Source organism: Daldinia caldariorum (genome assembly GCF_022478825.1).
Source record: "Daldinia caldariorum strain CBS 122874 unplaced genomic scaffold F4812scaffold_14, whole genome shotgun sequence".
Taxonomy (NCBI): Eukaryota; Fungi; Ascomycota; class Sordariomycetes; order Xylariales; family Hypoxylaceae; genus Daldinia; species Daldinia caldariorum.
Window position 1 is genome coordinate 917,117 of NW_025953050.1, and position 22,538 is coordinate 939,654.

At 46.7% G+C, this 22,538-nt stretch overlaps 9 protein-coding genes across 9 annotated transcripts; 3 read left to right on the forward strand and 6 right to left on the reverse strand.

The window, feature by feature from the left end:
• Positions 1–63: 63 nt before the first annotated feature.
• On the forward strand, positions 64–2,499 carry F4812DRAFT_114422 (ankyrin). Its single transcript, XM_047929385.1, has 5 exons — positions 64–1,325; positions 1,406–1,628; positions 1,705–2,103; positions 2,167–2,274; positions 2,351–2,499. The coding sequence occupies exons 1-5, from the start codon at positions 675–677 to the stop codon at positions 2,473–2,475; spliced, it is 1,506 nt and encodes a 501-aa protein (XP_047788159.1). The 5' UTR covers positions 64–674; the 3' UTR covers positions 2,476–2,499.
• On the reverse strand, positions 2,420–3,801 carry F4812DRAFT_466265 (POZ domain-containing protein; the record flags this gene model as incomplete). The annotated part of the gene is made up of 4 exons (XM_047938535.1): positions 2,420–3,331; positions 3,389–3,473; positions 3,556–3,682; positions 3,749–3,801. The coding sequence occupies 4 exons, from the start codon at positions 3,799–3,801 to the stop codon at positions 2,871–2,873; spliced, it is 726 nt and encodes a 241-aa protein (XP_047788160.1). The 3' UTR covers positions 2,420–2,870.
• Positions 3,802–4,283: 482 nt separating this feature from the next.
• On the reverse strand, positions 4,284–4,969 carry F4812DRAFT_466267 (uncharacterized protein; the record flags this gene model as incomplete). The annotated part of the gene is made up of 2 exons (XM_047938536.1): positions 4,643–4,969; positions 4,284–4,570 (listed from the first exon to the last, which is right to left on the reverse strand). Exons 1-2 carry the CDS (start codon positions 4,953–4,955, stop codon positions 4,284–4,286), a joined length of 600 nt encoding a protein of 199 aa, XP_047788161.1. The 5' UTR covers positions 4,956–4,969.
• An 848-nt stretch (positions 4,970–5,817) lies between these two features.
• On the reverse strand, positions 5,818–8,427 carry F4812DRAFT_452250 (sulfate permease; the record flags this gene model as incomplete). Its single annotated transcript, XM_047936325.1, has 5 exons — positions 5,818–6,372; positions 6,426–7,282; positions 7,340–7,883; positions 7,944–8,089; positions 8,145–8,427. The coding sequence occupies 5 exons, from the start codon at positions 8,425–8,427 to the stop codon at positions 5,818–5,820; spliced, it is 2,385 nt and encodes a 794-aa protein (XP_047788162.1).
• A 712-nt stretch (positions 8,428–9,139) lies between these two features.
• On the forward strand, positions 9,140–11,436 carry F4812DRAFT_437797 (Dihydroorotase). The gene is made up of 10 exons (XM_047934942.1): positions 9,140–9,418; positions 9,478–9,490; positions 9,575–9,601; positions 9,659–9,724; positions 9,788–9,866; positions 9,920–10,003; positions 10,161–10,279; positions 10,347–10,410; positions 10,470–10,614; positions 10,682–11,436. Exons 1-10 carry the CDS (start codon positions 9,288–9,290, stop codon positions 11,031–11,033), a joined length of 1,080 nt encoding a protein of 359 aa, XP_047788163.1. The 5' UTR covers positions 9,140–9,287; the 3' UTR covers positions 11,034–11,436.
• F4812DRAFT_437800 (uncharacterized protein) lies at positions 11,437–13,353 on the reverse strand. The gene has a single exon (XM_047934943.1). It carries the CDS (start codon positions 13,099–13,101, stop codon positions 11,545–11,547), a length of 1,557 nt encoding a protein of 518 aa, XP_047788164.1. The 5' UTR covers positions 13,102–13,353; the 3' UTR covers positions 11,437–11,544.
• A 1,628-nt stretch (positions 13,354–14,981) lies between these two features.
• F4812DRAFT_437801 (uncharacterized protein) lies at positions 14,982–15,957 on the forward strand. Its single transcript, XM_047934944.1, has one exon. The coding sequence runs from the start codon at positions 15,337–15,339 to the stop codon at positions 15,634–15,636; it is 300 nt and encodes a 99-aa protein (XP_047788165.1). The 5' UTR covers positions 14,982–15,336; the 3' UTR covers positions 15,637–15,957.
• Positions 15,958–16,526: 569 nt separating this feature from the next.
• Positions 16,527–17,896, reverse strand: F4812DRAFT_437803 (uncharacterized protein). Its single transcript, XM_047934945.1, has one exon. It carries the CDS (start codon positions 17,805–17,807, stop codon positions 16,857–16,859), a length of 951 nt encoding a protein of 316 aa, XP_047788166.1. The 5' UTR covers positions 17,808–17,896; the 3' UTR covers positions 16,527–16,856.
• Positions 17,897–18,983: 1,087 nt separating this feature from the next.
• F4812DRAFT_461539 (cyclin-domain-containing protein) lies at positions 18,984–20,592 on the reverse strand (the record flags this gene model as incomplete). The annotated part of the gene is made up of 2 exons (XM_047937888.1): positions 18,984–19,160; positions 19,282–20,592. 2 exons carry the CDS (start codon positions 20,590–20,592, stop codon positions 18,984–18,986), a joined length of 1,488 nt encoding a protein of 495 aa, XP_047788167.1.
• Between the last annotated feature and the right edge of the window lie 1,946 nt (positions 20,593–22,538).

Here is a 22,538-nt window from a genome sequence, read left to right on the forward strand (position 1 = left end):
ATGAATGAACACCCTACTCAGTTCGCACTTCCTTACGCAAACTATTCACGTGTTTCCTAAATGTAAGCGGGGTATATCGACATCTCATGGTACTCCAACTACGATCTACGTTGTGTCAGTAAGTCCTTCGCCGGCCGGATTCAAGCAGATGTAGCTGTCTAGTTCTGGTCGCTTCATATTCAGGGCAGCCAATCGTCACGTTCACGCTCGCCCTCACGAACGCGGTATGAAAAACCTTGCATCACTAGTTCTAGCCTGATTCTCGGTTTCAACCCGATACCCAAGTTAAGGCCTTACCTAGACGCTCATTGGCCATCAAACAAGCTAATCACCTTCGGCTTCATGTTCATCGACGGTCTATATGGTAGTCGTATCTCCACGTCATAACAAAATAGATCCCAAATGCAGCTTTTTTCTACTACACGTAGCTCTGCTACGACTTTACCGCCGAATCCCTTACAAGGTATCCCGGAAACAGTTTCGCTGGTCTCTCAATGCCGCGTGGCAAATTAACTTACGCTGCGTAGGTAGACTTGGATTGAGGATTAGAAAGAAACCGCCTAATCAATGAATTCGCATTCTGTCTAATATGGCTATTTTCAGTTTTCTTCATCCACTCCAGTTCCTCTCACCTTATCCTCATCACTCTGACTAAATCCTATCTTGAACTCACAATGGGCATATTCGAGGACGCGCGCAATGGGACCCTGGACGAACCCAAACTAGACCAGTACAAGACGCTCTCCTTCGATATCGACGCGCTAGACCCCAAAACCGGACTTACGCTGCTCGCTACGGCTTCTCTGAGAGGTCGTGCTAACGTCGTCAGGCTGCTCATACAGAACAATGCGTCGGCGACCAAGCTGTCCCGGGGCGACTGCACCCCCGCGTGGTTCGCGGCGGCGGGGTCCATGAAGACGAGCGACCGCGCCGAGATCCTCCGGCTCCTGCACGCGCACGGCGTCGACATCGACAGGCCGTCCCCCCGGAACCGCAACTATACGCCTCTCATGAAGGTCGTCGTCGAGTGGGAAGACCCCGCTATCGTCCGCCAGCTCGTCGGCCTCGGCGCCGACGTGGCGGCGGAGAACTCTGACCGGGAGACGGCCTCCACGCTCGCCGCTAAGACGAAGAATCGGGTCGTCATTCGGGCCCTCGACGGTAACTCCCCGCGGCGTAAGAACTTTACGGATTTTGTTTTGATGGTCGTCATATTTATTCTTCATGTAATAGTTTCCGTCGGTGCGGTCGCGTCGGGGGTAGTACAGGGTGTCGTCGAATCGAGATACCAACATGACAATATCAGGAGCGCAAGCCGTTCAAGGGTTAGTCTCGCTGTATACCTGCCTACCTGGGTACCTAGATAGGTATTCTTTCTGGGGTTCGGTCTGATATTTGCCTATAGGAACTCCAGGAAAGCAAGACGATAGAGGAATATAGTGCCGACCTTGTCAAGTTCATAGCCGACAACAACCTGGGCAACTTCTTCAAGAAGGGCGACCCCTTTCTCAAGACGCTTGTCCACAAGGCTGCCAAGATAAAATCCGACCCCAAATCGACGTTTAAGACCGACAAAGATATCCGCGACCTTTTGAAGCTGTCACTGTACCAGCAAGTCATTTTTTGCGGTAAGCTAACCAACAGTCCACAAGCTGGCGCCGTATCACTCGAACCTACCTAACCTGAACTGACGTGGGGTTCCAGACGACAGTACTTCTATGTCCATAGGCAACCGCCTCAAAGCCCAGCGACGGATCGTCAAGCGGATCGCGAAAGTCGCCACTTCCCTCGCACCCGACGGGGATGGCGTAGAGCTTCGTTTCATCAATAGCTCCGTGTCCGGAAGCGGGCTCCGCGACGCAGAAATCGAGGCGATCGTGGCTGGTGTGCGACCTGCAGGGGACACGGCCATTGGGACGAACTTAATTGCGAAGATCCTGAAGCCACTGGTATACGACAAGTTGGCGAGCCAAGAGTTGAAGGGTCCTGTACTAGTGTCGATTATTACCGACGGCTGTCCGGACCCGGAGGCCCCGGACATGTTGAGGGATGCGATCAGAGAGTGCGGGAAGAAGCTTGTCGAGGCTGGTTACGGCTCCGATGGTAAGTGCTACATATATCTTCTACTGATTCTTGCAGAAACTATCGCTAATGCTCATTTATCAGTTGTGCTTTTCCAGATCAGCCGGATCGGAAACTCCAGAGCCTCGAAGGAATTCTTCGATGGCCTACGAAATGATGAGCAGCTGCAGAGGGTCCTCTACTGCACTACTGGTAAGACACGACTCGTTGACTTTTGTTGTCTCCGATTATAGACTTCTCCGACTTTAGACTAATGATTATGTTATAGATCGACTAGAAAAGGTATGCGAGGAAGTGAGTGAAAATGAGAACGAGAACGAGAACGAGGACCAGCTTGACGAATGGGTTTATGTAACCGTTGTCCCCCCTGACGAGCTATCCGTGGTTGTCTAATGAGTATTAGTCAGAGGATGACTTTTGCAATTTGACTTCCAGGGAGTCTCATTTTGTATATACATTAGGGTACAGCGTTGGAAATTGGCGACGAAGAAATGGAATTATTATGTTTTTATCGCAAAAGTCTATGGGATGGAGGCCCATATCAGTCAAATATTTATCGCGGATTGGTATTATGCGGAACGTGTAACATTTGAGGAGCAAACTTATATTTTGGCAGGTTACACGTGGAAAATACTTCAGTAACATCGTTATGCGTGTTACCAGCTTATATGATTCTTGCAGGTTACTGCCTCTGGAAGCTTAGTGTACAGAGGACAAGGTGAAGTGTTAGGTATCTGCATTTTGCACCAACCGCTAGCGGTCATTGATGCTTTGAAAACCACCGAAATTTATGCTTTACTGTTGCTGTGTATGAGAGGTTGCCGTGAGTGTTTATCATCACCTCCTCCACGCGGCTTGTCATTGACGATTGTTGAGTGCTTAAGGAGCTTTACGATATCCACTGCCAACTCTGGAATTCCGCCTAAGATTGCTAGGAATCGGTCGGTTTTCGTGATTTGGAATACACTCTTAAATATAAAGTCTTTGACTACATCTCGGAGAACTTTGTACGAAGCCGAGGTTGTCCCATATGAAATTTCAATCACCTCGAATAGGTACTCAACCTCTTGGCTGGTAAACACTTCTCCCAAGTCTGTATTTGCCTGAGGCATGTCGCGTAAACGAGCTGCCATTTCGTTTAGTTTAGTGCCTATTATGGATGCGATCTCTTTCATCAAGCTGTTGACCTGAAAAAAATTTGCCGCTTTGAAAAGTTCCGAAGGAAGTATTTCAACCATAAATTCCGAAACTATTTGGCCATGGTATGTTAACTCTACTCGATATTTAAATCATAATCGGCGCTCACTTTTTCCAGTGTACAAGTAACGAATGACCAGGTCTACCTCGATAGCCTTTTGATCTTTTACTATGAGTTCTCCCGTGGTGGCCTCCTAGCAAGAAATATTAGTATATATCAGGTAGGTACCTAAGTAGTTTAACATGATGCTCTATGTTTGTAGACACCCAACTTACCTGGAACTGCCCATTAAATGCTTTGTTAAAGTAAGGGCACCTTGGACAAATAATGGATTTATGGAGCTTCCAGACCTGGTCTTGGCACTTGACCGTCACGTCTGAAAACATTCCAGATTCCAAAATACTATCATATCTGAGTTAGTATCGTTACTTATAGGAGTATATTCTACCTAGCCACGTAAAGACTTACGATTCTCCGGACTCACGAAGCATAGCTTCGGATGATGGATAGTCTTGACTCATGCTTGACGGGATGAAGTTATGCTGATTGGTAGCTTACCAGTGTATGAGATAAATGTGCTGAATACTTCCAATGATGTTGATTTTTTTGGGAATGGGCGAGGGGGAGAGTCATCTATGTTTTAGGTAGGGTAAGTAGCTAGCCTAATGTATTTCCCTGGTCTTTGCCCTTTCCAAGTTTTAGTCATGGCATCTTAGGAAGGGCTTACCTTATGTACCTACCGCATTTGCTATTTCTGGATTTAAATGGAAGTAAAGTCTTGCCAATATCTTAATATGTACCTGCCTAGATACCTACCTGTTACCTAATGTAATAGATGCCAAGGAAGCTACGCCTCAGATCAAAAACTAGCTGTAGGATCTGTAAGTTTGCAACTGCTACGTATTGATTTGATATGAGCACAGCTTCCATGTAAATTGGTATCGGAATGGCTAGGTACTCTCTGGGCTTTATATTCAAATCTCAACCAGTGGAAGCTGCCTGTCTACACATATTCCCAGGCGTTCCCTCCTCCCGGCTGGTATGTTCGCACACTCGCCCAGTAACACCCTTCCATATCAGTCTTCCCGACGTACAACTGGTAAACCTTTTCTTTCGGCTCTCCCTCGCCAACTGGACATATATACCAAGTCCCGCTGGCATGGTATAGTAATACCGGGGCGCCGAACGCGTTGCTGACTTGACGCGAGAAACCCGTGGCGACACTACCATCCGGAATCTGTCCCGAGTGAGGTATTGTATAAGAGAGAGCCCCATTTTCGGCAATGTAGACTGTGTACTGGTAAGCTTAGGTACCTATAACTCCGAATAAAGGATACGTGATGACTGGGTGTATTTCATTACCTTGCTGCCCTCCTGGCACACCTACATCCAGGAATACCGTTCCGTTCCCGCCATCAAATATCGTTTCCGTCCCTGGGTATTCAGAGCAATCTAGATTTTCGATATCGCCTGGACATTCTGTGCTTGCTGCCTTATTGATCCAGAATTTCCCACCGCTAGCATTTATTGGAGTGCCCCAGAAGAATACATCGGTACCCTCGGCGATTTTCCACACACCTGCAGTCCACGGGCCAGCAGGAGGTTCAGCTCGCGGTGCAATAGCGGCCACAATGGTTACCAGTGGAAAGGTGAGTAAGCTCGCGACGGCCTTCATGATGGATCTTATAGTATTGAAACAGGGCTTGATAGATCTAAAGAATTAAATCCACTAAAGAACATCACAGGCTTAGATTAAAAGTTGCGAACTATACAGTGAAAGGTTGATAAGTGTTTTTTTAAAAAAAAAAGAAAAAAAAGAAAAGAAAAGAAAAACAATCGAGGTCCAATTCGTAGACTTCTTGGTAAATCATACGTTACTTGACTACTTTAACCTATATCTATTGCGACGGGGTATATAATCATGGCCCAATACTAAGGTGGCAGTCCGAACTTCTGACGTGAACTGTCGTGACCTTTGGATATTTTGCCGGCTAATGTCATATGGTTACAATACATATTGGCGATTCGTATGTCAATACGAGAATCTAGATATCTGAATACTACCTCCTATTTAAGGTGGGATCGAATTAGGATTTACCTAATATTATAGAAGCACCTTGCAGCTGAAAGTGGTTGAGGGTGTATAACAGCATCCTACTTAAGCAGTATTCGTCAACGGAATTTACCAAGCAACCCAATTCCGATAATTCCATCGTGCCGGTACATCTTCAACTCACCTTGTGTTCCAATCATTTGATGTAGGTATTCGTTAGAAACTCCTTAGGTCGGAGTAACGTATGATAAAGTAGCGTCTTAGGTGATCTTCGTTTTCTATGATGAAGCGTATTCCTTTTTCGTGATGAGTAATAACAACCCCTATTCTAACGGCAGCGACGAGCGCTTGGTAAATATCCCCTTTCTTAATCACACTCATAAAACTCGTTCACGACGGCCGATTGGCTAGGAGGATACCTACGCCTCAAATTAATAATACCTATCGTATATGCATTGTCTCATTCTCAGTAATTCATACTTAATCAAACTCTTACAAAACTCTCGCCTTGAGTAGCGAACGCAGACACAGCCTGTACGGCAGCCGACAGATCTGCGTGGAAATTCGGATAGTTGACGCCATGCGTAACTGCCAGTTGCCCAGGACCCATCGGAATTGCTTCCCCATTAGAGTTCTCGATTTCTGCATTTTCAATATCCCTCCTAGGAACACTAGAGGGTCCTCCAAGCACCCCGTCGGGAGTTGTTTCCGGTGCATTATTCTTCTTCGCGAGACTGAAGACCGGGGACCAGGGGATGGGGGCTTCCAGTTCTCTTTGGCTTGGGTAGCCAAACCCGGCCATAACCAACGCCCTGCGTACCCAGCGGTCGTCTACGCTCGCAAAGTGGAATTGAACGGTGTCTGGGGACGACCAGCGTTCTAATTGCTTGCGAAGAACAACCAATCTGTGTATTGCGTCTGTGTCGATGTTGCTTACGGTAGAGAAGTCGAGGATTAATGCTTTTAAAGTTGGCTTGGATGTCTCCGAACCAGGTTGGTCCGAGGAAACACACAAGGCATGCTCATTCCACGGTCGATCCTTTAATACAAATTAGCGAATGGTCTTTTTCTTTGAGGAATTACCGTACTCACACCAGGATTCTTGTATTCAAGTGGGGTAGTTCGACATGTTTCTTTTACGACGTATGTGTAGAGAAATTCCATATGTTGGGCTTGATTGACGTAATTGAAACCCTCCGGGAAACGATAGATAAATACACCGGGACGGGGAGATTCAACGTGGACAGACGGGTTGGAGGCGTCTTTTCGATCGATCCGGAAGAAAGCATCCCTTGAGGGTGTTGTGGATATTAGCGATGGATCAGTCGTAGCTGTGTTTCGTGAGCGGGAGTTCGGATACTGGTAAACTTGAACTCGGCCGAGAAGCTGCCCCTGCCCGTGAATGAGTCTGATAAAGAGGAGGCACGCAGATAAAGCCGTGGTGACATAGATTCCATTTTCGAGAGTACTAAAAACCGACGTTAGGAGTCCAATAGAATAAATGACAAGGTCTGGCGGTGATATCAGCCACAGCTTATGTAGCTCACTTAGAGACATAGGCAGACTGATTACCGCATGTATAATAAGAGCCGCCATGGTAGCAACTGGAGTCCAATACAAGGCCTGGCCTAGGACATACAGAACAAGCACGAGAATAACCGCATTGAAGATCCCAGCCAAGGGCGTTTTAGCGCGGGCCTTCGACAACAGAGCGCTACCGCCGAATGAAGCCGTTGAAGCGTAAGCGCCAATAAATGGACCAGCTAGATTTATTCCGCCGAGTGCGACTAACTCCTGTGATGGTGCTATAGTGTAGTCGTTCTTCTGCCCTAGAGACTTGCCGATAGCGATATGTTCCACAATAATAACGATGGTCGTGGCCGGGAGCTCAGATAGAAGGCTTCTTATTAAGTCGGGTTGAAAGCTTGGAGGCCCAATATGACCAAAGCCTGTTCGACATGTAAGTTAATGATAACTCATTGCTTTGGGGTTATTTAGGTACGTACCTGCTGGGATGTGTCCGAGTATGCGAAACTTGAATTCTTCTGGTGGCAGATTCCTGTTAACCAGATAACTGACCACTATATAGAGGAAAACGGTGAGCGACAGCCGAAGTGAAGAAAGCGTATCCCACGTCTTTTTTCGATGAGGCGTCCGTACGGCTAAGTACCCGAATAAACGCTTTATCGACATCAGTAGTAACAAGGCGGTTAGTCCCACCGCAGCATCTATCTTGACTCGCCTGAGCCCCCGGCAGCTATCGATGAAGACTTGATAAGCGGAACCCCTTGTATTTACGCCTGTGATTCCTAGTAGGTTGGGTACCTGTCCGAGAGCGATGGTGATTGCCGCAGCAGTGACAAACGCCGAAATAGCCACGTGGGGTATTAACTCGACGATCCATCCTAATCGCAACAGACCAAGGACAAGGAAAACGCAGCCAGATAAGAATGCCTGAGTTTTGGCAATTTCTTCGAGGGTAAAATTTGGGTATCTGTCAACCACATTCATACCCGTCTTGCCAACGAGGAGAGATATTACTGCAGTGGCCTTTCCAAGTGTCAGCATTTGTATGTATCTACGCATACCCCGTAGGAGATCCATACGTACCCCAACGCATATGTCCTTAGATGTTCCGAATAGCCAGTACAGTGAAGCACCTGCAAACGTTGTAAAAAGTCCAAATTCAGGGCTTATATTGGCCAATATCGCATAGGATAACCCCTGTGGGATCATCACCAGACTAAGTGTACAACCTGAATATAGTTAAATCATGCCCACTTAAACCAAGACATAAAGGGGAGGCCTTACCAGCGATGAGATCAGCAACTAGCCATCGTTTATTATATCGTCGAAGCCAACCAAGGAAGGGTAGAAGGCCGAGAAAATATGAAATAGGATTGGCCCCACCCGATAATTGGTCTATGATCCATTCTCTCGTTGTTGGTATTTGTTCAATAAATGGCTCGAATGGAGAAATCGCTGCGCTACTACGCTGGACGACACTATCTGGAGTTAGATGCGCATGGGCATTCTCTTTATCACCAAACACCCTCGTGATGGCTTTGCGGCTCTTTTCTAATAACCCGGCCATGGTTTTCCTCTCCGCATACAATAGATGCTAAGAATAGAAGGCGAAAATAATGGACTGACAGAAAAGGGGCAAATGAGAAAAAGGTAGACTTTACCAGAAGACAGAGCGGAATAAGTACGGTCTGCATTGCAAGTATCTAACTCCTTAGATATCATGACAGCCATGATAGGTGACAATGGGATATCGACCTAGTTAGTATTACCGAGTCATCGTAGTAAAGCAGAAGCCAAGGGGAAAACCTCTGACGAATCCATTGCCGAACGTATATAAGCAGTGAAGTCAATCCAATTTGTATCTGCCCTAGAAGGTTTATATATGATATATGACTTTACTTGTTTCGCTCATCTTGTGGTAGTCTGATTATCATCTTTGACATGCCGTACCTTACCTACGTTATATTTCAACAATCACAAGCACTATAATCAGAGCAACTCCTGACTTGGCCAAGGGAGACAGGATCGACAGCAGGAATATTGGCTTTTTGATTCCAAACATGGATTCAACCATTTATCAAGAGTGCCGAATGGTGAGATGTTGTGACAGAATGGACTAGTATTTGTTCTAAGTCTAACACTTAGTTGACGCTGTACCAAGGTGAGCATGGAAGAAGATAAGGAATAGGGGCTTTATCTATCTACCTCTTGAGCATTATATAAATCATGTGATTCTTTACATTCTAGCAGAGAGTTGCAAACAAAATATCCATTGGTCTGTGCTCTAGCGCTAACGTAATGTACCTAGGTACATATGAAAAGGTGCAAGATCTTTGGGGACGTTCTAAAAAAAATATTTCCTAAGACAACAGCCCCTCACATTATCTAAAGGACCCTCATAACCACATATTATAATAATATAAGACGATGCAATTGAAGGAGATCCAACGGCTTGAGCTGCCGCCTGCGGCAGACATGCACGTCCATTTGCGACAGGGAGAGCTCATGGAGTTGATGGTTCCCACCGTGCGTCAAGGCGGTGTTGACACTGTATTTGTGTATGGCCTCTCTACTTGATGTCTTCAAGGGGGAATTGCGAGCTGACTGGAGATCACAGCATGCCTAACCTTGTATGTAGTCTTCATGATGTTCTCGTAGACATATTACGAGAGTCACATATCTATATATTTACATACTAATGCAATGAAATTCAGATTCCTCCCTTGACGACTGTTGAACAGGTATGAGTAAATAGACCGTGGAGGATTACAAGAAACCAGTGATTAACTACTACAAAGGTGCTTGAATACCGATCTAAACTACAAGCAATAGCCCCAGATGTGACTTTTCTTATGTCACTATTCGTAAGTTTCTTGCTTTTGACTACGTCTTTTCGAATAAGGGGCCAACAAGACTAACACTACTAGCTTCACCCGTCCGTGACGCCCGATGTCATCGCAAAGGCTGCTGCATCTGGCATTACAGGTGTAAAAATGTACCCACAGGGTAATCCTGCCCATTCTCGTTCCTGCGTGTATGAGAAAACTAATAACTTTCAGGAGTAACCACCAATTCTGAGTCTGGCGTCTCGAATCTTGAGGCCTTCTATGCTACGTTTGCAGCCATGGAACAACATGACTTAGGTATGCATAGCCTACAATATCTTAAGCATCCGATTCATATTTTCAAACCGTCTAGGAGTTACTTCGTATCATGGATCCCATCTTCATTTCCCAGCGGTCACTCCGCTTCCTTTAGGTACACAATAGACCTGGCTAACAAAGCTACGTGCCTCTTTAGTACTGAATCTCCATGGCGAAGTCTTGGAATCTCTGGCACCAGCCGGTACAACACTTGAAGAGGCGTTCCTGCCAACTCTGAAGACGCTCCACGAGCGCTTCCCGAAGCTACGCATTGTAGTACGTTGCCCGACGCAAAAGTCTTTTTTTGCTTTCCGTTCAAAGTAACCGCTAACATGCGCTTCAGCTTGAGCATTGCACTACAGCAGCAGCCGTTGAAGCTGTGAAGGCCTGCGGACCCACGGTCGGAGGTAAGATATTCACTCTCCTTCATTTTATGGTGAATGTTACTGATTTAAATGCACGTCAGCTACAATTACTGCCCACCATCTCTATCTCACTTCCGACGAAGCTCAGTGCGACCCCTTCGCTTTCTGCAAGCCTATTCCAAAGAACCCCTCAGATAGGGACGCATTGGTCAGGACGGCTGTCAGTGGCAATCCGAAATTTTTCTTGTAAGTTGCCTTCTAAAATGCATTCACATTTAAAGCGTTGCCAATATACTGATTACTACTATCGCAGTGGAAGTGACAGTGCCCCTCACCCTCTTCAGTCTAAGACGTCTGCCGAGAAAGGCAAGGCCCCAGCTGGAGTGTTCACTCAGCCCTACGTTACACAGCTCGTCCTCCTTGCCCTCGAGGAGGCTATTGACCGTGGAGTAATCACGGAAGTGGATGTAACGGAAGAAAAATTGGCCGGGTTCCTCAGCCAGTTTGGGCGACACTTCTATAAGCTTCCCGAAAGCTCGGGCAAGAAGATCGTTTTAGAGAGGAAGGGGGAGAAGATACTCGCAAGTGTGTCGAACAAGGACCGCAGCATCGAGGTAGGGATCTCGAAGGCGGGGTCTGAAGTGTTTACTTTAAGTTGGGAGTAAGTGCGGTGACTACGGAGAAAGAGATGGTAAGGAGTTAAGGACTTGAGGTACCACAAAACAGAGGGGAAGGCAAGAAAGGTCGATTCATATCTATAAGAGGTAGACGGTTAGAACCGACCTCAGGCATGCTTCGTTCTTATCAAATAACGCGTTATATACCCGTTAAAGGAACATGCGACTTTTAGAGAACGCAGATAAAGTTTTAAACCTTATCAATACTAACCTTGTCTGAAGCTGTAAAGCAGAGCGAGCCGATTTAATACTCGGTGTAGGATATCTGTCTCGATAGAGGGGAGGATTTTGATACTACCTCCTATGCAATAGCTTGGTTGCTTACCGAGGTACTGTAGATATTGAAGGGTTATATTCCAGTAAGGACATTAGATAGAAAACAAGCGCAGTGCTGTTATTTACACATAATTGCTATTATAGTACCCAAATATCCCTTCTAGAACTAAAACGTCTCTAGAATTAACGCTCAATCGATGTACATGTATACGCAGAACCAGGTTTACTCCCAGTCTTTTTCGACACGCCACTGATCTTCAAGCTTCAGCGCTGTTTCCTCGACCAGATTGCATTCGCGGTGCCCCCATTTCTGACGGAAGACCTCACGTCCGGCCTCAGCCAAGATCCAGAACGATGCCGCAAATCCTTCCGCGTTATAATAATAGGGCTCGCCGACCCCGCCGTGCTGGCTGTTTTGCCAAGAGTTCCGCGCGTTCTTCTTGTCGCGATACTTATACGCGCCCATGTCATTACCAACGTTAACCAGCTCCCGGAAATATTCAATCGACCTGGCAATACCCATACTCTCCGTATCATCAATTGTCTCATTCCCCCTCCGATCAACGTTTGCCTCGTTCCCGTCCTTCCCTTGTTTCTTATCCGACCCATCCTCCCCCTCTTTTGACTGTTCCTTCTGGTTCTCTTTGGCTTCTTGTGCTTTTGGCGAAAAAGCCGGGTTCGGATCGATAAACCTGGGGATAACGTTTGGATCGCGATATAATGCGGCCAGATCCTCCAATACGGTCGATACGTCGTTAATTATCCCCACCCGGCGATGCCTCATAGTCCATCCATCCATTTCCAACCTCGCGTTCATGTCGCAATCGCTGCCGTAATACGGCATCAGCGAGTCCCATCCGCCCACAGCGTCCAGCGCTGCTCTGTTTACCAACGTGAGGTGATCATACTGGAACCAACGGAAAGCCCAACGCTCTTCCCTCTCCAGAGTCTGGTTTAATTCGCGCAGGCAGTTTTCGTAAATTGTTCTATATCCCTCCTGGCCGGCCGCTGCTGGGCGCATAATATCCGCCTCGTCCTGCTCGTCGTAAAAGAACCACTCCCTATCGCCGTCGCGCTCCAACGTATCGGGCCCGTCCTCGAACGAAAACACCAACACGTCCTGGTGCGAATAGAAATAGTACGGCCAGGACCGGGAGAGCGCGGTATTCAGAAAGAAGTTCTGCATCTGCGAGAACGTCAACAGGACGGGAGTCTGTATGATGTTGACCCCGAGCTTGCGTAACGTGGCGTGGTCGAGATAAAAGGGATTCTGCAGACTAAGTTTTCCCTGCGCGTTCGAATCTTGCACACCCGTGTTTTCGACTACGTAGATGGATTCGGGCGGCCAGCCAGCTGTTAAATAGCCAACCACGCATTGCAGAAGCATAGGCCATTGTCGGGTGAACCCGATGAAGAGGGGTGGAGTATAAGAAAGGCCATACTCTCTGTGTAAGCCGGGACGGGGAACATTATATGCCGGTATAGGCGGCGGCGTTGCAGTCGACTGGGTGAGCAGAGGGAATGGATCGGTTACAGAGGGGGCCGCATAGGTAGGTGTTGGCTTGTACTTTGGAGGCGGCGCCTTGGTGTTTGTCGGTTGGTAACTCTCATGGGCACTAGTCTGGCCTTGTTTTCCGTTATTAACGATGGAAAGGTTTCGTAGGAAGCTGTCGTTGCCCCCAATGCCACGATATAATGCCAAAGCCACAAGGCTAATGGCGAGCAGCCCAATTGGAAGAGCGAAAGAACGTAGGCCTCGCGGGCTGCCAACGAGCGTCATAGTTATGTTTAAGGGAAAGAGGAGCTATTTGGTGGTAGCCAAGCAAACGAGAAAAAAACGGGTAATCATTCTAGTTTTGGCTGCTTTCAGGCCCTAAATATTGAGTGGGTAGTGAGTGTTAATTACTTCCGTCTCTATTCGAAATCATCCCACGTTCACACTCATATAAGGCTCAGTGAATTGTTTTTTTTTTTTTTTTTTTTTTTTTTTTTTTTTGAAAAAAAAAAAATTATAAGTCAAAATAGAAAGGGGGATGTTACCAACACGTACGGACCTTAAAACCAGGACAGACCAGATCGCGGATCAGGTCACATCATGATGATCATGATCTGCATGAGCTCCCACTATCCCGCCTCTTGGCCTCCAGGCATTCTCGTTAACCCCTGCATTAGGCCCAGTCAATTGCAGCTAATTGCCGTCTACGGCACGGTCCCCGGTCTCATTGCTACCTTATTTCATTGTGAACAGCGGCTGGAAATGTTTCAGCTCTTGAAGCTGCAATTTTCTTGGATGGTATAAGAACTGCGATATGAAATATGAGATATCATGAACATTACTGTATGAGGTTATGTATTCGTAGGTAGGTAGGTGTTATATCTTCCTTCTGCTTTGTCTCCTCGGAGATCAAGTATTCGGGAGAGTATTTCACCGTGCCTGATCAACACACTCTAGCAGGGATCAGCCGCGTAATGAATATCGCTTAAAAATTCTGAAAAGTTTCTAAACCAACATCTGCAACAAAAAAAAAATCTACCTAGGCCTAACTGACTAAAAATAAACAAGACACATTTGTACGACGTTATAAAAGATATTTCCTCCAATCAGATTTTGCTCAAATGATGTCGTCGCAGAAAAAGAAAGCGACAGGTATCTTGTTATTTGCTGCTATAGAATTAATTTTTAAGCACTGACACAAGTAAATTCAAGTATATCGAAATTCAACTAAAAAATATGAACATTCCAGATATTCCTTTAGCAAAAGATCTCCTAAGAGGTAATGGTTTCTTCAAATCATGTACCTTTGGCAGACATAACCATAGCCTTGCTATCAAAGTAGTAAAATACGCGGCCACGGAGGTTTGGCCTCAAGCGGGAAATACCATAATATCAGGTAAATAATTAAGTATGGTCAGGAGTCTCAAGCAAAGGAGATATTTGTATAAGGTATGTGCTTTGGCTTCAGAGCTATTCCAGTTAGAGTTTCTCGCGGAACAACGAAGTTGTTTCCCTTATCAAATGATCTGCGACGTGACGAGTATGAATGGGCTTTTATTGAAGTAAGAACGCGTAATACTTCAGGGCAGAACCCGTTCAGATATATCCCTATTGCCAGTTAATCTCCTCGGGGCCGATATAGAGGACTCAACGTCACAAATACTAGTAAGTTATGTTAGTTTCCTACCTGCGGAGACATCAAAAGAGCTGGAGCAGCTATTACCAGGATATACAAACACCATTATCTTTGAACAATAGTTACTTCCAGTCATAAGATCAACGAAAGTACGACTATAAACCTTAAGTCCTAGATATTACCTATCTAGGTAGGTAACTTCTTTATGTATTTTAGTATTTTATTTTCTCAGTATCCAATAGGATTTGACTTTAAAGATCTAAAGTTTAGTGAGAGGTATTCGCGGTGAGAGTGTGACAGCGTGCCACCTTGTTTGACGCGTTTCTGAGAGGTAAAAGCCTTCGCCAAACTATACGTCTAACCACAGAATAACGCTCTAGTTAGAACATCGTACTTTGGGGTAAATCCCCTACATCTTACGCAATCGGATTTATTACGATGTCTGTCAACAAGACTTGCTTGTCAGTACCTAAATGTTGGCAGCGTAGGGACCCGGTGAGATACATAGTATTTCGGCAAGCCGCTTCCTAAACCGAGTATCTTACTACAAACGAATCATACCCCCACTAGGTGAACTTAGATATGTGTTTACGTATATTCTAAACCACGGGCGTATGGCACCAATAGCGATAACTTCTTTCCTGGTGTAGGAGGTCGTACCTGACGCGAAACAGGAAACGCAATCGCCATGAACTTGAGTGCGTACTCACGCACAGTCTACAGCAAGCGCACATACGCTCCTCTCATACACCTGTTCTGCGGAAAAGCTATATAAGTTGAAAGATCCCCCTCGTTGAACATGAAAACCTCACTTCATCATCAACCGCTATTACCTCTCCACTTCCAAAAATAACCGACCACTATTACCTCTCTCTAATTACAACATGTTTAGCTCAAGAATTATGTTCTTTTTCATAATCTTCGCGGTGTTGCTTGCTTGCCTCCAGGGAGCGGAGGCATACTGGCGAATGTCATGCTCCCTAATCCAGACCGGCCGTCTGGACCCCATCGTTTCCCCGGGCGTGGCTTCGGCCCACGTTCACAAAGTCTCCGGTGCCAGCAATTTCGGTCTCGTTAACACATACGACGACCTTATAAGTTCCGAGTGTACGTCGTGCGAAATCCAGGACGACAAGTCGATCTACTGGAACCCACGGGGTTCGGCTTCCACGGAGACTTCATGAACGGCTGGGACGCGGAGGTTCTCGCCGCCGCGCTGAAGTCGAAGGAGTGCGTTGGCGACGACTCGTCCGACGGTGTGATCTCCAAGTACCCGCCGCTAGCCAAGTCTCAGATCCCCGATTACGCCGCCAAATGCCCGGAGCGCAGTGCCATCACCGCCGAGAAAATGAAGGGTACGATCGACGGTCTCCCTGGCTGCAACGTCGTTACGCCGGGTCCCGAGAGAGCAGAGCCACCGGTCTGCCCGGAACACGCCTTCCGGTACCGCCAATGGTAAAATGTAGCGATGGGACAGAAGGACTGGCTTGTTTGGAATTTGTATAGTTGTTGGATTAATGTTAACAGTTAGTAATGGTTTGCAAAATATATTGGAAGGAGTTGTTTTGTATCTAGGTAGCTTTGGCTTCAGACCTACTGTAGTCAGGGTTCCTCACGGAATAACGAAGTTGTTACCCTACCTCATGCTCTGCAACGTGACATATATGATATTGTTTCGAACAAGCCTTATGTAAAAGTGTACTCTATATGAGCACCTGACCTAATGTAGTTTTACAGTTAATAAGAATAGAGAAGCAATATACCTAGCAGAATGTTATTTCCATATAAAACGTGCGTATTTTGTAGGGGGGATTTTGATTCTAATACTGTACCCCTTTTATATCTTATAACCAGTATAGAAAAATGAGAGTAGTAACATGGATAATTCCTTGTCTAACCCCCTATCATCTTATACTTTCATTATACTCCTATTTATTTTTATAAAATGGTAATACTTCTTGAATAAGTGTAGATTTTGGTGTGTCAAATAGGGTATGTACGGACACCTTTCTCCATTCAGTAGTATATGCTTCTCTATATTTAACCCCACTACGGGACAGAAGCTCGGTGAGAGCACGCTCGTATTCGCCGGATGCGCAGCAGATAACGGTGCTTTAAGGACATTGGGCACCTACCTTAGGTAGATACTCTAAATTAGCCAACAACATGACCATCGAATATTGTACCTCAATCTGCGAGGCCCAGGGCTTACCCCTCGCAGGCTTTGAGTATTCGAGGGAATGTTACTGATTATGCTGTGTGATACCCGATGGGTGGTGATCTCAAAGCCGTCAGCTCGGGTATTAGGTACCTACCTAATTTCTACATTTACTACATGTACTAGCCCTCGAAGAATACAGACCTTTCATCGACGTGAACCCCTCGCCACCCAATGGGCCCCTACTTAGCGGAGCTCGATAGCAGGTACTGTCCTCAGTCCGATACGCTGGTGAGGATCCAACCTATCTATCTCATCGACGACGTCAACCAAAGCCGGCGGTGTTCCGCGGCGTACTTCGTCGGCAACGCCGTACCGCACGAGCCGGGGCTTCACAGGGGCGTTGTCACCCCACGCCCTCAGGTACGCCGCTATTATGCGCAGCCGGTACTTCTGCAGCCGGCTCAGCTGGTCGATATCGCTGACGGGGACGATATCCTGCAGGTTCCTTTTCAGCGTGTCGTAGCTCACGCAATCCTCCAGTCCGCGCCTCAGCTTACCTCTCATGGCATCGTCCGGAGAGTTCCAGTACAGGAAATCGATCTGGCCGTCTTCGGCTACCAGATCTTTGTCCAGGGGCATGTCGAACGCCTTGTCGTCGAGCAGGATCCAGTATTCCTGCATGCGCACGTACGGCCTGGCGAAGAACCCGAAGAACTTCTTCGCGCCGCCCTCGTCCAGCATGTCCAGCTGTATAACGCTGCGGTACACTTCCGACAGGCGGACCACGACGTTCGGCCACCAGACCGGCGCGTCCTCGTGCGGTACCTCGTCCGGCTCCTCGAGCTGCCGGTAATGGTAGTTCTCTAAGAAGTGGAAGTCAACAGGCCTCAAGCCGTCGTACAGGGGGTATACCTTTGCGGTCCGAGGGCCGACCATCGTCTTCGGTCGCCAAGACTCCAGTACGTACAGCCTCTCTTCCGAGTTTACGAATCTGCAAAACGTGAAGTACAAATGCCACGTGGCGCACAGCATCCGCGATGCTTCGTGCGTGTAGGGCTGGACCCCGCCGTATGGTTGGGACGCATCCCTAATGAAGTTTGGGATAGTCGAGTCATTGTAGAATTGGACATACAGAAGAGCTGGAACCTGAATCTCACCTGCCAGCCGTATCCCTATACGTGAAGATGGCTGCATATTGGCCTCTATATTACCGGTTGGCTTGTCCTTTCACGATGAAGAGCTACAGGTAAAAGGCTTACCTGATAAAGGCCCGCTGATTCGACATTATTCGTACGCCTTCGCTGATATAATAATATATGTAGAAGTTTTATCAACATGTAACGATCGTGAAGTTTCCCTAACAATTTGATTGTACGCCACCGAAGGTACAAAACAATGTCACTTGAGGTAACAAAGTACAACCACGGAAATACCAACTTCGTCTTGTTGTTCAACGTTGATATAGTACTTGACGATATTTATCCCCTTTGTAGGAAGGTACACTGTATCCTCGAGTTCCTAAATATAGATGTACAATGCTATATATTTAGTCCTATGAAGTATCTGACGAACGGCCCGTTCACGGGCAGATGTAAAATTCCTAGTTCCAGCTTATAACACCGTTAAGCGTATTGTTAGCATAGTGGCTATCGTATAGATTACCCCTTTTTTCCTGCAGCTGATAAAGCTTCTATCCCATACTCTGACCCCATTCGCTGAATCCAACTATTACTCATCGTCACAGATACGGTGGGAGGTGTCTGCACCGTTCGTCAAGCTTGTTGCCGACAAACCCACATTACCTACCACCTGAGATCCAACGTAATCTCAGTCACATCCCAAAAGACCCTTTCGAATACTGCAACACAACAAATAGGAAGTACAAAAGATTGCTTCATTAAGTAATAAATTCGAATTATTTCGTAAAAGAATAGAGGGGGAGTTTAGGCCCGAAGGAAAAAAAATCTATTCCGGGTATCAAATAAGAGTGACAATAACCCTCAAACCCCTCTTCACATCCGTCTTTAACGGGAAGACGCATAACCGTCTTAAAAAACAACTTAACTCATATTACACGGAATCGAATCCCCCCCTTCTCTTCCCCTGGGCTTTCCCCATGAAAATCTGATAAAACGACCAATTACTCTCTACATCGCGGCAGAGCCAAGGTTTGTTCCACCCTTAGCTCGGCAATCCTGCATATTCCAGCTTCTTTGACGATCCCTAGCCATAGAGATGGGGCAAACGCACATAGAGGATTGCGAGCGATTACGTGCTGAGTAGGTCTAAATGTAATCCAAATAGGGTACCTCCAGCAATACTAATGCCATCCCAAAACTCCCTATTCCAAACTTGCTCGACCTGTATAGCTCACTCAACCCCGCTCGCCGGCCGTGACCGCTGCGCAACCACTTCCCGAGCATAGAATTCGACAAGCATCGTGGCGTAAGCTTCCAGATCTTCAACAGGTACAGCAAGGCGGAAGTCGTTAAGTAGGAGGAATTGCAACTCAAGGTGGTTGAGTTCAGCTAATGGAAGGCCACCGACCTAGAAAGCGCAAAAGTCAGTATAAGCTACATGAAGCAAGCAATGGTGGACAGATACTGGGCAGGCATCTGACAAGTATGCGCCTGAAAAAAATCGGCAAACACCTGGGAAATAAACTTACCTTGGCATATCTCGAATTGGTGTAAAAAACATCCGAGAAAAACTTGCTCGCACAAGTAACACCAGCAATAATTAAACGGTGTATGTTAAAGCTATCGACAACAAAATAAGTAGCGGGAGAAATAGGTGGTGGCTGCGGGGCTCTTGCTCGCTTTTCGCGACTCCTTTTCTCCCTCCCCTTTTCGTCGGGATCGTCGTCAACGAGGTCAGATTCAGTATCGTCGCGATCACTATCATTATCCCGCATCTCTCTGTCAGCGTTGTTGCCGGATTGTGTCGACGCCGCCGAGGCCAGAGATCGTAGAAGCTGTTGGGCTTGTGACTGCCTCCTCGCTGCTTCTGCTTCCATCACCATGGTATTTACTCGCTCTGTCATTCGATCAAAGTAGACTAAAAGACTAAGGAACACCTCGTACGTAGTCGGGCAGTACTTATGAATCCTGCTCAAGTAACTCAAAATTGTAATTGCCGGAACATTTTTGCCATGGAAAGCTAGGACTGAACTGCTCAAGGGGCTCATCGAGGTACCTTCGCTGTTGTGGCTGGCAGCAGTCTGCTGGTGGGTGGCATTTCTGTGTAGAGCATCGTGCTGAAGATCGTTGGTGGTAGTGATCTTTGTTAAGAGAGCCGCAACCATCTCGATGATGTCACCTATCGGCATTTGGCTAATCTCATACTTCATCGCCTGTAGCGGGGGGTCGTTTAATATGCCCGGTCCATTACCTCCGTTCATCAAATCGGCGCGAGCAAGGCTTTGGATATGCGCGAGATCGCGCACATAGACAGTTTGTCCCTGCGGCGGGGTTGAGGGACTATCGGCATGAACGCGGGGTGTCGGAGACTTGCACGAGTCGGAATCCGGTGATGGCTGCTGTTGGGTAGGTGTAGGCGTGGAGCTATTAGATACTGCGGGTACAGTGGTTTGGGTCTCCGATGCCATATATTCCGACGACGGGTTTGCATTCTGTGCTCTTACGCGTGCAGAAGCGGGGTTCGGCGAGGAAGAATCAGGTGGCGTGGGGAACCTCGAGGCTCCGCCGGTAGGTGAGATGTACTTTTGTTCTGTCCCTGCCTCCGTAGATTCCCAGGATCGTTTGGAAGGTGTGGCACTTGGTGCCGAAGGCCGGTAAGACTGGGTTGATACGGTGGGTGAGTAAACCTTCTGGGACGGCGTTTCTCGAGGTCGGATCCTGGAATCTGAACGATATGAAGATTCGCGGGATCGCGAGTGCTCGTGAGCTAAACTAGAAGCTGCAATCATATTATGTAGGCGGGTGTGATCCGAAACGAAATCTCCGATTATAGCAGCCATCGCATCGTCTTGCAAAAAAAGGTGTAATAAAGTCTAGTTGGTCGATTAATATGCAAAGTGGATTATCGCAGTCGAGAATTATTAATAAGAAGCCTGCAAGAAAAGAACCGGGTATTCGTTAGCAAATCTATCTATCGTTATTACGTTCGTCGTGTTTATTCTCTTTCGGAACGAAGGTGGAACGAAGAGCGATTCGACTCAGCTCAGCTCAAGCTCAATTAAGTCAAGTTAAACGATCACCAGTTCGGTGACTCGAGTCTGGCTGGTTGGCCTCTCTTCCTGCTTCGCCTTCGCGCATAGCAGAACTTCTGGGTCCGCGAGTGGGGAAAAACGGGTAAACAAGAAAATGTTCGGGCCACAATGTCGACAGCCCAACGATCCACGACGAAACAGATAAGGCCAAAATGGGTGGGACGCCCCATATGTCACTTGTGGTTCCAAGGTGGCAAGGTTCACGGTTCCATACAATAACCAGACGTACTATGTAAGAAGTATCGTGGTTCTTTCGTTCGTGCCCGAAGATGCGCTTGACAAAGACGGAATGAATGAATAAAGAAAGACATGCTTAAGTTAACCACTAAGGAAGGAAAAGAAAAAGAATGGCTGAGTCGTGAGGTGGATTGTCAAACTGAATGACTAGGTCTGTGTAAACAGAGATAGACAGCCTCTCCAGCCAACAAGGCGCATTTCATTTCACAGCTTTCTTCATCATGACCCAGCATCTCTCGACTGGTTCCATCTGCCAACACTGCCCTCTGGGATAGAGGGACAAGCGAACGAACACCGAATTGTTGGTAACAAGAGGAAAATAATATAAAAAGGACGAAAAGACGGAACCAAGGGGATGGATGTGTATATGCATGCATGCATGTGTGTGCAAAAGAAGCCAGCGAACGTAATCTTCAAGCGCAGGCCCCAATGCGGGACACAGACGACGACGAGACGAAATGTAAAACCATGATGGCTTACCTGTTCTAATACTAAGTGCTGATGGCGCCGTAAGCCTAAACTTTTTTTTCTTCGGTCGCTATCGAATGAAAATATGCGATGCGTACAAGCAAGTGTATTCTTTATTACCCGTTGGTAGATCAATGAAGATTACCAAAGTTCGGACGGAGCAATAACCTCAAAAAAAGCTCGAGCGTTTGGTGTCGCGCCTTAGCGGAGACAATAGTAAATTGTCAATGCGTTGCTTTTGTAGCGACGAACAATGTAGAGCTAAAAGAAAGCTTAAAAAAAGGATATCTCGTCGGTGCAGGCGTCCCAAACCTAACAAGTAACAAATCGGTAGATGATTGCTACTGTTGATGATAATGAAGGGACGATTTTGAGGAAAATGGATTGCGTTGTTGTAAAGTTGTTGCACGTAAGTTGGGGGTTCAGTTCAGGTTCAGATTTAGGTCCAATTCCAGGGAAGCTAAGGTAAAGTAAAGTTTAGGTACCTAAGTACCTAACAACAGGCGGAACCCTGGCAGAAGCGGTGGGTGGATTTTTAGGTTGTTGGTTTCAAGATGCAGGTGGCGGCGGCGAAGATTGATACGACAGGCATACGTCAAAGCCTCAGATCCAATGTCTCGGCGCGTTGAACAGGGTCGTGCTTTCCCCCCAAACCCACGCTAACACCTGGCTTGCCGAGCTTGCTAATAGGACGGTTAGGTTTTTTATATGTACCGAACAATCAATTACCTACGATACCGTGCCAGCGAAAAATAAAATCCCTAGGTATTCCACTTAAAGATAAAGTAAACAAAAAGGTCCCGACTCGCCAGTTGACAAAATTGGCTTAAAAAGTAGGAGGAATAATGAAACAGATAATCAAATGCACATTGCAATGTAATGCACTGAAATTGGGATAACACAAATAATAATAACAAAAAGGATAATAATGGTTGCCCCTCCCGGTTGAGCGCGCGCTTCAATCCAATTCGGCGTATTGGATTGAAAAT

Coding starts and splice junctions, on each gene's coding strand:
- F4812DRAFT_114422 (XM_047929385.1), top strand. CDS start 675: ATGGGCATATTCGAGGACGCGCGCAATGGGACCCTGGACGAACCCAAA. Junction 1,326..1,405: donor GGAGCGCAAGCCGTTCAAGG/GTTAGTCTCGCT, acceptor ATTTGCCTATAG/GAACTCCAGGAAAGCAAGAC. Junction 1,629..1,704: donor CCAGCAAGTCATTTTTTGCG/GTAAGCTAACCA, acceptor GTGGGGTTCCAG/ACGACAGTACTTCTATGTCC.
- F4812DRAFT_437797 (XM_047934942.1), top strand. CDS start 9,288: ATGCAATTGAAGGAGATCCAACGGCTTGAGCTGCCGCCTGCGGCAGAC. Junction 10,004..10,160: donor CATGGAACAACATGACTTAG/GTATGCATAGCC, acceptor GTGCCTCTTTAG/TACTGAATCTCCATGGCGAA. Junction 10,280..10,346: donor TCCCGAAGCTACGCATTGTA/GTACGTTGCCCG, acceptor CATGCGCTTCAG/CTTGAGCATTGCACTACAGC.
- F4812DRAFT_437800 (XM_047934943.1), bottom strand. CDS start 13,101: ATGACGCTCGTTGGCAGCCCGCGAGGCCTACGTTCTTTCGCTCTTCCA.
- F4812DRAFT_437801 (XM_047934944.1), top strand. CDS start 15,337: ATGTTTAGCTCAAGAATTATGTTCTTTTTCATAATCTTCGCGGTGTTG.
- F4812DRAFT_437803 (XM_047934945.1), bottom strand. CDS start 17,807: ATGCAGCCATCTTCACGTATAGGGATACGGCTGGCAGGTGAGATTCAG.